Source organism: Diorhabda sublineata, chromosome 3 (assembly GCF_026230105.1).
Source record: "Diorhabda sublineata isolate icDioSubl1.1 chromosome 3, icDioSubl1.1, whole genome shotgun sequence".
NCBI lineage: Eukaryota > Metazoa > Arthropoda > Insecta > Coleoptera > Chrysomelidae > Diorhabda > Diorhabda sublineata.
Genome location: NC_079476.1, coordinates 41,217,348 through 41,232,075, shown reverse-complemented (window position 1 = coordinate 41,232,075; position 14,728 = coordinate 41,217,348). Strand labels below are relative to the sequence as shown.

Sequence of the window (14,728 nt, the reverse complement as noted above, 5' to 3'; positions counted from 1 at the left end):
ACGAAATTTTGATCACGCCCTATTGATATTCAAGAAACTACGATATATAAAGGATGTGATTGTTGTGGGATTGTGACAATGAAATACCAAAATACTTGTTTTAAAATCTATATCGACTTTACGAATACTTTTGTATAATGTTAAAATATATCCTTTGTATTAATTAAATATTTAAAATCATTCTTTGACAATATACTCATTCCCTAATGATGAATATGAAGTATTCGAAAGCTAATAATACACACTAAAAAAAGTGTACATAGGTATTTCATTGCCACAATACCATAATGAACCAAGTTGACAAAGACTTTGTTCGAATTCACCATATTTATTCAACCATTTCAAGTAGTGAAAGTATTGAATCTCAAGTTTGAATTTAACGTCGTTAAGAGACATTCCTATGGTTCACCTTTATGAGGAGGCAATTAAATCAAATTTCCAATGTCCACCTCTCATATTTTAGTTTATCTATGAACCTCGTTATATGTTAACCGCAAACCAGTGATGACTCTCGTGAAAAACTAACTTTTTGTTGACACAAATTTGACGTTATATGATAATGATAATGAAAACATATTTATATATAATTTAAAAGGAAATTACACATATTCAGTACTGTTTTACCACAACAGCCAAATGGAACAAAATACTAGGATTTAATAAATGTTGAACATAATATTTTAAATTAATGTAGAAATTATGGAGAAGGAAAGGTGAAACTATTTAATGTTATCCTGAAAATATATTTAATAATTGATATTTCAGATTTTCATTATTACAGCTTGATCCGGGGGAAATATATTTCGAGGATTTTAGCGCAATTTTTATACCACCAGACACCACCCCAAAGACTTACGATAACAAAAAACAGGATGGAAGACTTAAAATGTGTTCTAAATCTTTAGTATTTGATCCTAAAGATATATCAAAACCAATTATCAAAATATTATTCAAAGATTGTGTTGTTATTGAGCAGTGGAAAGGTACGGCCAAATTTTTAAATAGTAATAACAATGTACTTAGTGTTAGTTGTAAGGAATACGTCGAACTGTTGGAAAAAAATATCATAGCGCCATATCAGTTCAAAGGGCCAGTTAATTTTCTATTTTTACTTAATTATGCGAGTATCGCCAATTGCTTACCACAAATTTGTCAGTTACACAGAGCAAGTAGTTTACCAGCAGCAGAACAGGCTGATATGGTAAGTAAATACACTTTTTATTTAAATTTATGAAAGAAAAACGCTTAAATGATTTAGTTTAAAATTTTAAAGGAAACTTTCACTATTATTTGATCACAATAATTCTTTTACAATAAGGATAAATAGATATAAGATCAACTGCAAATTATGTCAGTCTGGTTCTAATGTGAAGCGATTAAAGCCTTAGGCTACCAAAATAGGTTTTTTGAGGATTTATTTTCAGAAATACTTCAAAATAAATTGAGTTAACAGAAACCTGATTTTATTGTACACATCAGTAGCTGCTTAGATTAATTTTTTATGTCAAAAAATTGCTGTAATCATTTTTGCAATGACGTCTCTGAAATGACGCCTAAAAATCGTTAGATAATTGATAATAAAAAGTGAATTATGCAAAAAATCCTATGTACTATTAGAGATAATTTATTTACCAAGATATATTCAAAATTTCAAGTAAATTGGTTGAAAATTGACTGAGCTATGAGTTCAGCTAACTTAAAAATGGCATTATTGAAATAAACATGTTTAAAGTTTTGAGTAGTAGAAAATCATGAATAATATTGCCAATCTACAAAACTGAAAATTGAGTACTTGAAGGATTTTCCCAGCTAGAATGTTTTGGGACATAATTTTTAAGGTTTTCGAGGATCGATTTGTAGAAAAAATCTAGGGTGGCCTAAGGCATCAATAATTTATTTCAAATCAATCATCCTTTTGGTTATTTTATTTTTCAGATTGCTGCTATAGTACATTCCAGACAGTCGAGAGATTTTTTTGATCCTCGCTGGATGGATTTGTATGAAAAAATTGTATTAGAATCACAAGCTGATAAAGTATCTCCTTTAGTTGTAAACCCTGGGCGGCTGGTTCTTACAACTTCCAAAATTTATTTTCAACCTTACAACAAAATGGGAGAGGTAAGGAAAAATGACTAATTGAAATGACTAATTCTGCAAATTAATAGAACAGAACACCTGTTTAATTGAGGGAAAAACTTGTTTTTTTCGTGCAAAAGTAAATTGTGGCCTTACTGAAATGTTTAAAATACCTACAAAATGTTGAATTTTCAATCATTTTTATATCTTTAAATTTTTATCAAAGAATTAAAAAAATATATATAATAAAAGTTGTACCGATCCAAAACTATTTTTTTCTCAAACCACTATTATATTTCGATAATTGTGTTAATCTTCCTTTTACAGTATCCAACCAAAATTAACCTCAATAGTATTAAGCAGATTGTAAAAAGAAGATTTTTGTTGCGACAAATTGTAAGTATAAAGTGTTTATATACATTCCATAATATTTATTATACGAGGTCTGGCCATTAATTAACGAGGCTGCGCGCCTAGAGGTCACCCCAGACGGATGGGTAATTTTACACGAGGAATTACACATGACAAAAGTCTGTGCGAAGTTGGTGCCAAAAAATTTGACTCCTGACCAAAAGCTCTTGCGTCAACGGATCTGCTCAGATTTCCTTGAAAGATTAGAAAAAGATCTGCTTTGAAGAGAACCCGATTTGAGTCAATGGAAGTGGTAAAGTAAAAAACGTCCTAGAAGTCCTAACCAAAGAAGACTTTCAGAACTGCTTGGATCAATGGAAAAAACGTATAGAAAGGTGTGTGGCGAGTGGAAGGGAGTATATTGAAGGAGAGCATTCAAATGTAGAATAATTTTAACCAGTCTCTTTATTTAATATCCAGACCTCGTATAATTTTAGATTATGAAATTGTCGAATTTTTCAATCATAATAACTGATAACTATCCCACGTTTTTTTATTTTATTTTATCGTACATGGACGCGAGTGATGGTTTTCCCCCCTATCTCGTAAATATCAATTTTTAAGCCATATAATGAATGGCAAACACGTTTGTTTTATTGTGTTTGTTGTTTAACAGGGATTGGAAATATACAGTAAGGAAAATTCCCCGAATCCACACGTTTATTTTTCGTTTCGAAACCAAGCGCTGCGTGACGAATTTTATGATAACATGTTGAATCAACAACAATTGAAATTAGATGAAATGCGACAGGATGTGGTAACACTTCAATGGCAAAACGGCATCATATCTAATTTCGAATATCTTCTTTATGTTAATAGGTAATTATATAAATATCTATGTACACATATTTTGCTAGATGTTGTTCATTTTTTTCTAAATATAAAAAATTATTCCCCATTCATAAATTTCCTACAACATTTTTGGTAAATACTAGGGCTTGAGGCTAAGCTCTACGTAGTCTTCTGATTCAAATGTAATTATTGTTGTTCGAAACGCCTATAATGCCATGTTTTTTTTAATATTAACTATAATAAAAAAATTAATTCGTATTGAATTAAATAATCATCATCATGTACTTCCGCATTTACCCTGTTTAAAATCATGGTCTTAGAATTCTTTTATCGAGGTGCCAAATCAGTACTTCCGGCTTTACTTATAATAAGATAATTCGACTTCCGTTTCGGCTTTTAAAAATAGATTTATGAATACCATCAAATGTTTTATTTTTGGTGTTCATTTATTCAATCTTCATTTAAATTCGAATCGGTAACTGTATCTTGAAGTTGATAAAATTAGGTTAGGTTTACTTTAGCTTAGATTAATTTAATTTCCTTTAGTTTCAGTCAGATAAGGTTAAGTTCACATCAACTTCGATTACGTTAGCCTAAGTTTACTTTAGCTTCGATTTGGTTAGGTTAAAGTTACTCTAGCTTCGATTAGGTTAGCCTAAGTTTACTTTTGCTCCGATTAAGTTAGTTCAGCTTCGATTTGGTTAGGTTAAATTCACTCTAGCTTCGATTAGGTTAGCCTAAGTTTACTTTTGCTCCGATTAAGTTAGTTCAGCTTCGATTTGGTTAGGTTAAATTCACTCTAGCTTCGATTACGTTAGCCTAAGTTTACTTTAGCTTCGATTTGGTTAGGTTAAAGTTACTCTAGCTTCGATTAGGTTAGCCTAAGTTTACTTTTGCTCCGATTAAGTTAGTTTAGCTTCGATTTGGTTAGGTTAAAATCACTCTAGCTTCGATTAGGTTAGCCTAAGTTTACTTTTGCTCCGATTAAGTTAGTTTAGCTTCGATTTGGTTAGGTGAAAATCACTCTAGCTTCGATTAGGTTAGCCTAAGTTTACTTTTGCTCCGATAAGGTTAATTTAGCTTCGATTTGGTTACGTTAAATTCACTCTAGCTTCGATTACGTTAGCCTAAGTTTACTTTTGCTCCGATTAGGTTAGTTTAGCTTCGATTTGTTTAGGTTAAATTCACTCTAGCTTCTGTTAGGTTAGCCTAAGTTTACTTTTGTTCCGATAAGGTTAGTTTAGCTTCGATTTGGTTAGGTTAAATTCACTCTAGTCTCGATTAGGTTAGTTTAAATTGACTATAGCTTCGATTAGATTATTTTAGATTGATTTTAGCTTCTAATATGGTAGTTTAGATTTTCTATAATTTCGATTACATTGATCTGTATCTATATATAGGTGTACAACGTTTTTCCGATGTCTAACTGCCATCTCCATATATATTTATCCTGCCATAGGTTTTCTATTAATTCTCTCTTCTGCATTTCCTTACCTATTCCCTTTCTCTTCTCGTTTTTCTCTTTGATATCCGTTTTAGGACTTGTTTTGGTATTCGCTTGTGTCACATTCTTTCTACATACCAGATTAGGTTAGTTTAGGTTCACTTTAGCTTCAATTAGATTAGATTAATTTCACTTAAACTTCGATCTGTTTAGTTTAGACAGTAGCTTCGATTAGGTTAATTTAGATAGACTTGGATAAAGTTAAGTTTACTTTAACTCCGATTAAGTTTGTTTAGGTTGACTCTAGATTGGGTAAAGTTTACTTCAACTTCAATTAGATCAATTTAGATCGACTTTAGCTTCGATTAGATTAGATTTAGATTACTTTAGCTACGATTAGGTTAGGTTAAGTTCACTCTAGCTTCAATTAGATTAGTTTAGATTGATTTTAGCTTCGTTTAGATAAGGCTAAATTTACTTTAGCACGGATTAGATTAGTTTAGGTTGATCTATCTTCATATTTTGTACAAAGAGAAATAATAATGTTTTAGTTTGGGAGATAGAACTTTCAACGATTTAACCCAATATCCTGTTTTCCCGTGGGTAATTTCGAATTACTCCGACGATAAACTCGATCTAACTGATCCATCGAACTATCGGGATCTTTCGAAACCAGTTGGTGCCTTAAACGAAATCAGATTGAACCGTTTACTCGATAGATACCAAGAAATGACAGTTAATAAATTTCTTTACGGTTCTCATTATTCGACGCCCGGTTTCGTACTTTATTATCTGGCCAGATTGTATCCGCACTACGTTTTGTGTTTACAAAGCGGAAGATTCGATCATCCCGATAGGATGTTCAATTCAGTCGCCGACGCTTATAAAAATTGTTTGAACAATATGGCGGATTTCAAGGAACTCATACCGCAATTTTATGATGTTAGCGAAGAAGGAAAATTTTTAGGTGAGTTACAACGGCGAAAAAATTAATTTTTCATACGGGGCGATTCGTTAAAAGTTATAATTGCGTGTTATATTCCACTTTACGCTTCTATAGTTTTATTTCTGGATTCTAGTGAATAATATGGGTATTAATTTCGGATATAGGCATAACAACACTAAAGTCGGCGATGTGGAATTGCCTCCTTGGGCTCTAAATAGTCCCAAACATTTTATAAAAACTTTGAGAGACGCTTTAGAAAACGATATCGTTTCGAAAAATCTCCATAATTGGATAGACTTGATTTTCGGTTATAAACAAAAAGGAGAAGAAGCTATTAAATCCAATAATCGTGAGTGAATAAAAAAATTGTTACAAAAATTTAAATATTTTCAATTTCTTTTAGTGTTTTATCATTTATGTTACGAAGGAGCTATAGATCTGGATGCTATATCGGATCTGAACGAGAGACACGCTTTGGAGGTGCAAATAATGGAATTCGGACAAATACCGAAGCAAGTATTTAAAGTTCCACACCCGCAAAGGAAGAATGTATTAATGGTACTAACGGAACCTTCCCAAATACCAAAAATTGATACTGATCTCAATGGTACATTTTCCATTTTATTTTTCATGTTATTCTTCATATGATTGTATTTTTTTTTTTTTTTTCATAGTTGCCCCCCCCTATAAGCAGAAATTATTCTGGAAACTTTATTTTTACTGATTTGGATCGCACCTACTTTTGTATATACTGATCTGAAGTATTCCTGAACAATTATTGATTGAATTAGTTTGTTTTGATCATTTCTGGAACATTATCGACTATTTTGGGCTGTGTTTGGACTTTATTTGAACTATTCCCAACGATTTGGGTTATTCCGGACTGATCTTTTGTACTATACCGGTGTGTTACTGCTTCATTTAGACTATTCCGAATAATTCTTGATTGAATAAGATTGTTTTGAACATTTTTGGAACATTATTGACTATTTTGGGCTGTGTTTGGACTTTATTTGAACTATTCCCAACGATTTCTTCTCATTTGGGTTATTCAGGACTGATCTTTTGAACTATACCAATGTGTTACCACTTCAGTTGGTCTATTCCGAATAATTCTTGATTGAATTAGATTGTTTTGAACATTTTTGGAACATTATTGACTATTTTGGGCTGTGTTTGGACTTTATTTGAACTATTCCCACCGATTTCTTCTCATTTGGGTTATTCTGGACTGATCTTTTGTACTATACCGGTGTGTTACTGCTTCATTTAGACTATTCCGAATAATTCTTGATTGAATTAGATTGTTTTGAACATTTTTGAAACATTATTGACTATTTTGGGCTGTGTTTGGACTTTATTTGAACTATTCCCAACGATTTCTTCTCATTTGGGTTATTCTGGACTGATCTTTTGTACTATACCGGTGTGTTACTGCTTCATTTAGACTATTCCGAATAATTCTTGATTGAATTAGATTGTTTTGAACATTTTTGAAACATTATTGACTATTTTGGGCTGTGTTTGGACTTTATTTGAACTATTCTCAACGATTTCTTCTCATTTGGGTTGTTTTGGATTAATTTTGAACAATATTTTTTTATATATGTACAAATATATAGATATTAATGGAAGAATAATTTTGGTGTTACTTTGATTATGTGGCTGACGGATTGTTTCGTCTATGTAGATATATGGAAACGAGCTGAAGGTCTAGATTTAGTCACTAATTTCAATACGCACAAACATACGGTGAGCAATCTGTTTATCAGCGAAGATGGATCGAAAATAACTTCAGTCGGTCATGATTCGAAACTCAAAGTATTCTCTCTGTCCCAAAATAAACAAATAAGGAGCGCCAATGTTGGTCGAATGGCATTAAGCAGCTGTATACAGTTACCTAATGCAAATGTTTTGATTATCGGTAGCTGGGATAATGAAATGTAAGTATTAGACAAATTTTTTCTCCCTTAAGTGTCGTTTTGGAAATTTTCCTATATGTCAGAAAAAAATTTTTAAAGTCAAACTTCTTCAATATCGTTCGATATGCAAAGTTTTCGATACAGAAGCAAAGAAACTGTGTGGATTACAAAGATATTTAATTTTTGTTTATGAAAATAAAAAATTTTGATTTTGAATGAATTTTTTTGTTGTCGAATTACTACTCAAATATCAGAATCAGTAATTTTCTTGTAGTAAAACATAAAATTTTTAAAAATAATTCTCATCTTCATCGTAGAACAAATATACCGAAATTTGATGAGTTGAACTGAATATAAGACAAACAAGGGACGTTCTATATAACAAATAGAAAATTTAAAAAAGATTTTGACGTCAGCTGACTTTATGAACATACTGTTTTCATCATATTAAATGGAAAATGACAAAATTCGACATACTATTGAAGAAAAAATACTTCTCATGGTTATAGTAGTTCAAATGTACTAAATTCATTCCACTAAATTAGGAAGAAAATGACCGAAATGGTCACTTTATTAAACTAAAACATCAAAAAATATTTCTCATGGTTATAGTAGTTCAAATGTACCAAATTCATGTCTTTCGATTAGGAATAAAATTACCTAATTCGTCACTTTATTGAACTGAAACTTCAAAAAATATTTCTCATGGTTATAGTAGTTCAAATGTACCAAATTCATGTCTTTCGATTAGGAAGAAAATTACCTAATTCGTCAATTTAGTGAACTGAAACTTCAAAAAATATTTCTTATGGTTATAGTAGTTCAAATGTACTAAATTCATTACACTAAATTAGGATGAAAAGGGCCTAATTATTCATTTTATTGAAATGAAACGTTTAAAAATATTTCTCATTGTTACAGTAGTTCAAATATACAAAAGTTTTCACAAATTTCATTAATTTTTCATAATATTTATAATTCTTTAATAAAATACTAATTTTTTCGTTATATTGAAGTACAGCATTTCTTTTGAGCCTATTTTTTGATTTTATAAAAAATTTAGTATAAAATGTAGATATTTATGAACATTTGATATAATTTTGGTAATGCCTCGTTGTAAGTGTATTATAGTAATTATTTATATGTTCCAGTCTATTCATATGTTTTCAAAAATTTTTCTCAACTTACCTAATACTCAAATTTCGTATTTCTAGTTATTTGTATGATATGGATTACGGCAAAGTTTCGGATAAAATTGTGGCTCATCAAGATGCTGTCACTTGTTTATGTTTGGATATGAAAACTAATGTTGTGATATCCGGTAGTACGGACTGTACCGTCAAAATATGGAATGGATTAAACAATAATAAGTTCATCCATTGTTTAAAAAATCAACTCGAACATAATTCAGCCATTAATTGTTTGAGCTTGAACAGGTTGGTGCAACAAATTTATTATTTTTATTTTATTTATAAGAAGTTTGTCGCCTTCATTTGATCGAAACGCAGTTTTTTATCTCGAACTGGACTAATATATGAAAATATGAAGCTTCAAATATTTATTTTCCTCCATTCAACATATATTTTTGACTAATAAAAAAATCAAGACATTCAGAAACTATTTTTCCCAGTGTATTAATTCGAGTATTTTCAGTATTTGAATAGAAATTTTTCTGTATTTGACTTGATTTCATACAATTGGTTCCAAAATAGGTCACATTGTTTTCAAAATTTGTTTATTTGCTTTTTGAAAACATTCTGAAATTATTTTTTGCAGTGTATCAATTTATTATATTCTACTATTTGAACTGAATCACAAATTTGACTCGATTTTATTTAATTGACATTAAAATAGATTAGAACATCGTAATGTCGATCCAAAATTAGTGATATTTGACAAGTGAAGCGTAAAAAAATTTGACTGTACTATTGTTATTAAAAGTTTACATTTTCAAGTTGATTATCTTCAATTAAAAGTAAAATAAAAACTTTGATGTTGTTTAATAGTACAAATAATATCGAAAAACTATTTAAAATGAAATATTAGTCCAGTCAATTTCTTTACAATTGAATAATAACAGATTTAATCATCATTTGATTAGTTTCGTGGCATTTATTTTAATATCAATCTGTAATCACTCTAATATGGTATATTTTTTTAAATAATAATTGTTGTCGATCCAAAATTGTTGATATTTAACAATTGAAGTAATAAAAATAAGTATCAATTATAATTTGACTATACTATTTTACCTTTTTGAGTCAATTCCATTTAATTAGCATTACGCATTTATATTTGTTTAATAGTACAGTTAATTTGCAAATAAACATTAGTCCAGTCAATTTTGATACAAAGTTTATTATATAATGAGTTTTTTTGTTAGTAACAACAACAATTTGGCCGTCGGCACGGAAGACGGAGATTTATATATATGGGAAACAATAAATTTCACCCTATACAAAAAATACAATCATTCTACCAGTATTACCGCTCTTAGTTATAGTCCGGACGGACTGAAATTAGCCATAGGTACTTCGGATAAGGTGTTTAAAATTATCGACGTCGATACGGGTCTATCCGTATTTAATAAAACTCTAAATTCAGACGTTACGGCTTTAAAATGGAGCGATCATTTACTTTTATTAGGTTGTGGCGATGGTATTTTATCTATTTGGGATATATTTGAGGTTAAACTCATATTCGAAATTGCAGCTCATTCCGGTAAGTAAAACTATAAATTATCATCAACCGAATAAATTCCAAAGACCAGAAAGTATGTTGAAATTGAAAAAATATATATACCTATCAGAGAAGAAATTTTTATTAAATATACGAGGGGTGTCCGGAAAATATTAGATAGGTATATTTCGGGTGTTAATCGATGGATTTTCATTTTACACTATAGTTAAAAGTTAACCCATTTCATACCTTTTGTAAAAATCTGCTAAATGAAACCCTAATCAATCCCTATTTTTGCACTTGTTTTCTAAGAATTTGTCGATTAACACCCTACTTAACCCGTTTTTGAAAAAACTGTCTAACGAAACCCTAATCAACCCCTACTACTGGTTCCATGCAACACTGTCTTTAAATACCCCAATTAACCCCTTTCGTTGAACTTTTTTGTGAAAATCTGTTAATTAACCCCTATTTTTGAACTTGTTTCATGGAAATAATTCGATTACTACTCTAATTAATCCCCGTCATTGGATTCGTTTTATAAAAATGTATCCATCAACTTCTTTCAAAGTTTGCGCAGGAATCAGCCTACTTTTCGGGCAGTCCTCGTAATTCTTATCAATTTAATGTTTTTATTTGAAGGTGCAATTAAAACTGTGGATATCCCAACGGCAAAAGACTTGATAGTAACAGGTGGGCAAGACCGTTCGATAAAAGTATGGAAACCGAAAGTTATTAATTAAATTTTTATTATTCTTATTTTTTATTATTAAGAACAAAAATAAAGTATTTCAAAAGTGCAGTTTCAGATCCTATGCTTTGTGATATTTTTTTAGTAAATCTGTTTTTATATATTTTACCAAGTTGAATAAAACCTTTTCAATTTATTTGGATGTTTTATTTTTCATACTAATACATTTTGCAGTGATCCGAAAAATAAACGGAAAAAAATTTTCTAATGAGCACTTGTGCGAGCCCTTATCGCCCTTTCATCCAACCAATTAATGTTTTCAAAAACCCCCGAAGTTATACAATCTCACTCTACTCTTCAATATCTACCTTCAGTTTCTGGGGGCTGTCTACTGACTTTAACCCTACTCTTAAGCCCATTTAGAGATTTTCAATGGGATTTTAGGTCAGACCCTCCTCTTTAATAGATACTTTCAGTTTCTGAGGACTTACTTCTGGCCCTGAAACTTGTCTTCGGTACTTCCCTGAACTCTATAACACCAATTTCCACCCTAAGATATTGAAAAACTGATGCAGATGTATGTGGTTGAGAACTGTCCTACATTAACCTTCTCTTCAACAGTTATCTCTTGTTTCTGGGGGCTGAATTATGCCCCTAATCCTTTTCTCAAGCTCATCCCAGAGATTTTCAATTAGATTAAGGTCAGGACTACTTGTTGTCGACCCCATAAGAGTAATTCTCACCCTTAGGTATTGAAAAACTGATTCGAATGTATGAAGTCGGACAATGTCCTGAATTAACTAGAAATCTTCTCCTCGCATCAATTTCTGGGGACTTCATTTGACCCTAAAACTTCTCTTTAGTCCACCTCAGAGATGTTGAGTTGAATTAAAGTCGAGTATCCTTGCTGGCCACTTCATAATAGTAATTTCCATCCTTAGGTGTTGGAAAACTGATGTGGTCAGATTTTGTTGTGCAATAACTTAAAACCTTCCTCTATAAATTAGATATATAGTATGGCAGGTTATTATAGCACCTCCTAGATGTAATGTGCAATCATATCCCTTAGATGATTCCCAGATAAGAATTAAAGTTAATTAATGTTTCATTCTAATGGTGATATGGGAAGATTAATACTCTTTCTTGCATTTGAATCAATTTTCAAAGTACTTTTTCCACTCCAACTAAAGCATCTCCAACAATTATAGATGATTTGTAGATAAAACTTGGGAATTTTATAGGGATAAAATAAAAATAGAATTTGTATTCGGTAAAACCATTTATTTCTAAATTATGTACAACATCATCCAATAAATCTTGTGGAGTCACATTGATAGTTTCGAAGGCACTAATTTCCGTTATTTCATCACATTTAACAAATTTTTCCAAAACTCCCTTTACTGCTTTCAAATCAAATAAAATATGATTAGAACCGATTTCATGGCCATGGAAAAGTTGTTTTGAACATGCATTATTTTGCATTTCTATCCGTTTGAGAGCAATATACATCAAAAACTGATAAAACGTTTTAAAGTCCATTCCAAATAAGCTATTCAACATCAACTGGCAGTGATCCTCAAAGCCTTCCATGTCATTGCAATCGCTTATTTCAACTTTAACATCTTCCAATGTTTTTAGTAACAAATCATACATAAAATGTACATTACAACCGTTCACCCAATTGTGATTTACTGATATAGTGTAACCAAAATTATGAACTTGGTGATGCCATCCAGATGGTACAAATATTGCTTCTCCTGCATTCTGAAATACTTCAATAACTTTTAAACTCTGAGGAGTGTCTTCACTGCTTGCAATTGACTGAATATCATATATTAGATTTCCAAGGCTGTCTTTAGCGTACTCTTCAGATCCTGGTGGAACCATTATCCATTTTTTTGTCCCAATTATATTTGCAGACCAACTATATGATGAGAATACGTCATGGTGAAACGGTGTCCTGTTAATTAAATGTTCACATAAATATTGACTGATAGAACTAAAATTTAAAGCACAAAAAATATGAAATTAATGTACTACTATTGTAAAAAAAGTAAAAAGAGTTGTTAACTGTTATGACTGCTCAAACTTTGATATCTTTGTGATAATTTTGAACAATTTTGATATGTCGTTATATCGTGTATAAAGAGAAAAGTATTCTCTGTAAAGGGAGTGGTATTTTTTGTCGCTAGTATCACATAAAATGCCAAATTAGAAGTTTCTATCTTGCACTGCAAGTTGCAAACATTGGTTTTTAATTTACTTGAGGTACTGATTTGATCTCTTTTTTTCTTTTGAGTACTTGAAAACCTCTTAAAACTCCACACATTAATTGTACCACAAAAAATACCACATTTGAAGCAACAAGCCTTTATCTTGTCACTTCTAACTTCACATTCTCAAAATGGGTCCTGTTTTTGTTTCAGCTACCTGATTTGGTTTCTTGTTTTCTTCTGGTTCTTTAAAAACCTCTTATTACTCCCTAAATTATCAATTGTGCCACAAAAAATGCCAAATTTGAAGCAACAATCTACTATCTTGCAGTGCAAGTTATCAAAATTGGTCATGTTTTGCTTTAGCTGTCAAATTTGATCTCTTGTTTTCTTCTGGTTTTTGGAAACCTTTTATTATTCCATAAATTATCAATGAAACAACTGCAGCACACTCTTCAGATATAAAATTATGATTTTAATGTTCTAATTATGTTGCTTATGCTAAATGATTACAAATACACACAAAATTACATGTTTTGAACATCAGTAGCAAAATATTGGTAAACTCTTATCTATTTTGAACAAATAAAATATCCCAGGTGGAAATCTTGTGGCCACACAAGTAAAAGAATCCTAAATAATAAATTATATATTAATTTTGTTGGGGAATGCAGTTGATTTAAATCATAGAATCTCTCTATTGAACTTGCAACAAAATATTGTATGAAATGAACGTATATTATTTGTCTTACCACGTTCCTGATGGGCCCATATAAACAAATCTATAATCATCTTCCAAATTGTTAACACAAAATTCATTTAACCAGTCAGATGCAAAATACAGTGGTACTTCATAAAATTTATCTTCAGGATGTTGAAGTGAAAGGTGCCAGTTTTTTACATACTCATTTATTGTTAATATCGATGCTCGACTAGTATTTTCTTGGAAAGTATTCAAATAATCTTTAAAACTACCCGTATAACATTTTTGTGTGTTGTAAAATCGTTCTCTACATTTATAAACATGAACAAGATCTGATCCATATTGTTCTGATAAGTAATCGAAGTTAACGGCTTCGTCTTTTATCCACAAACTAGAACATTGCCAGTTATCAGTAATACCTTTGATAATACAAGGAATATTTGGTAACATATAATTACTGAAAAACGATGCGTATGTTAAATCAGAAGCATCAACCGACGGAATTGAATCTATTGAATCATAATTGTACGTTATATTTGTATCAACTTGACAATCTATTTCAAAAACCATTCTATCATTGAATTTTACAAGAAAATAATAAAAACAAACAAAGCTATATTTTATAGGTTAACCATTTAACGTTAGTGTCAATTATTCAATTGCCAACTTTACTTACTCGTCCACCAATAGGAAGCATCGTCATATCAACTAAACAATAAGAATAATTCTAATAAGAAAATATATAAATGTGAGACATATTTATTCAGAGAATAATAAAAATTTAATTTTCTGGTAAAACCCTTTAAATCAAATAATATTAATAAATATATTTTGTACGCTAAGAAATGCCT

The 14,728-nt window shown here is 30.5% G+C and overlaps 2 protein-coding genes across 4 annotated transcripts; one reads left to right on the top strand and one right to left on the bottom strand.

Moving 5' to 3' along the window:
• The first annotated feature begins 490 nt into the window (after window positions 1–490).
• On the top strand, window positions 491–11,157 carry LOC130441520 (protein FAN-like). 3 transcript variants are annotated; one of them, XM_056775238.1, is made up of 12 exons: window positions 491–713; window positions 766–1,201; window positions 1,936–2,118; window positions 2,404–2,472; window positions 3,104–3,306; window positions 5,275–5,690; window positions 5,803–6,018; window positions 6,073–6,276; window positions 7,360–7,612; window positions 8,806–9,027; window positions 9,975–10,312; window positions 10,913–11,157. In XM_056775238.1, the coding sequence occupies exons 1-12, from the start codon at window positions 700–702 to the stop codon at window positions 11,011–11,013; spliced, it is 2,655 nt and encodes an 884-aa protein (XP_056631216.1). In that variant the 5' UTR covers window positions 491–699; the 3' UTR covers window positions 11,014–11,157. The 3 variants fall into 3 exon arrangements, with proteins under 3 accessions (XP_056631216.1, XP_056631217.1, XP_056631218.1); XM_056775239.1 differs by having other exon boundaries at window positions 535–713; window positions 6,097–6,276; XM_056775240.1 differs by lacking the exon at window positions 5,803–6,018 and having other exon boundaries at window positions 535–713.
• A 965-nt stretch (window positions 11,158–12,122) lies between these two features.
• Window positions 12,123–14,526, bottom strand: LOC130441785 (2-oxoglutarate and iron-dependent oxygenase JMJD4). The gene is made up of 2 exons (XM_056775573.1): window positions 13,927–14,526; window positions 12,123–12,921 (listed from the first exon to the last, which is right to left on the bottom strand). The coding sequence occupies exons 1-2, from the start codon at window positions 14,445–14,447 to the stop codon at window positions 12,123–12,125; spliced, it is 1,320 nt and encodes a 439-aa protein (XP_056631551.1). The 5' UTR covers window positions 14,448–14,526.
• Between the last annotated feature and the right edge of the window lie 202 nt (window positions 14,527–14,728).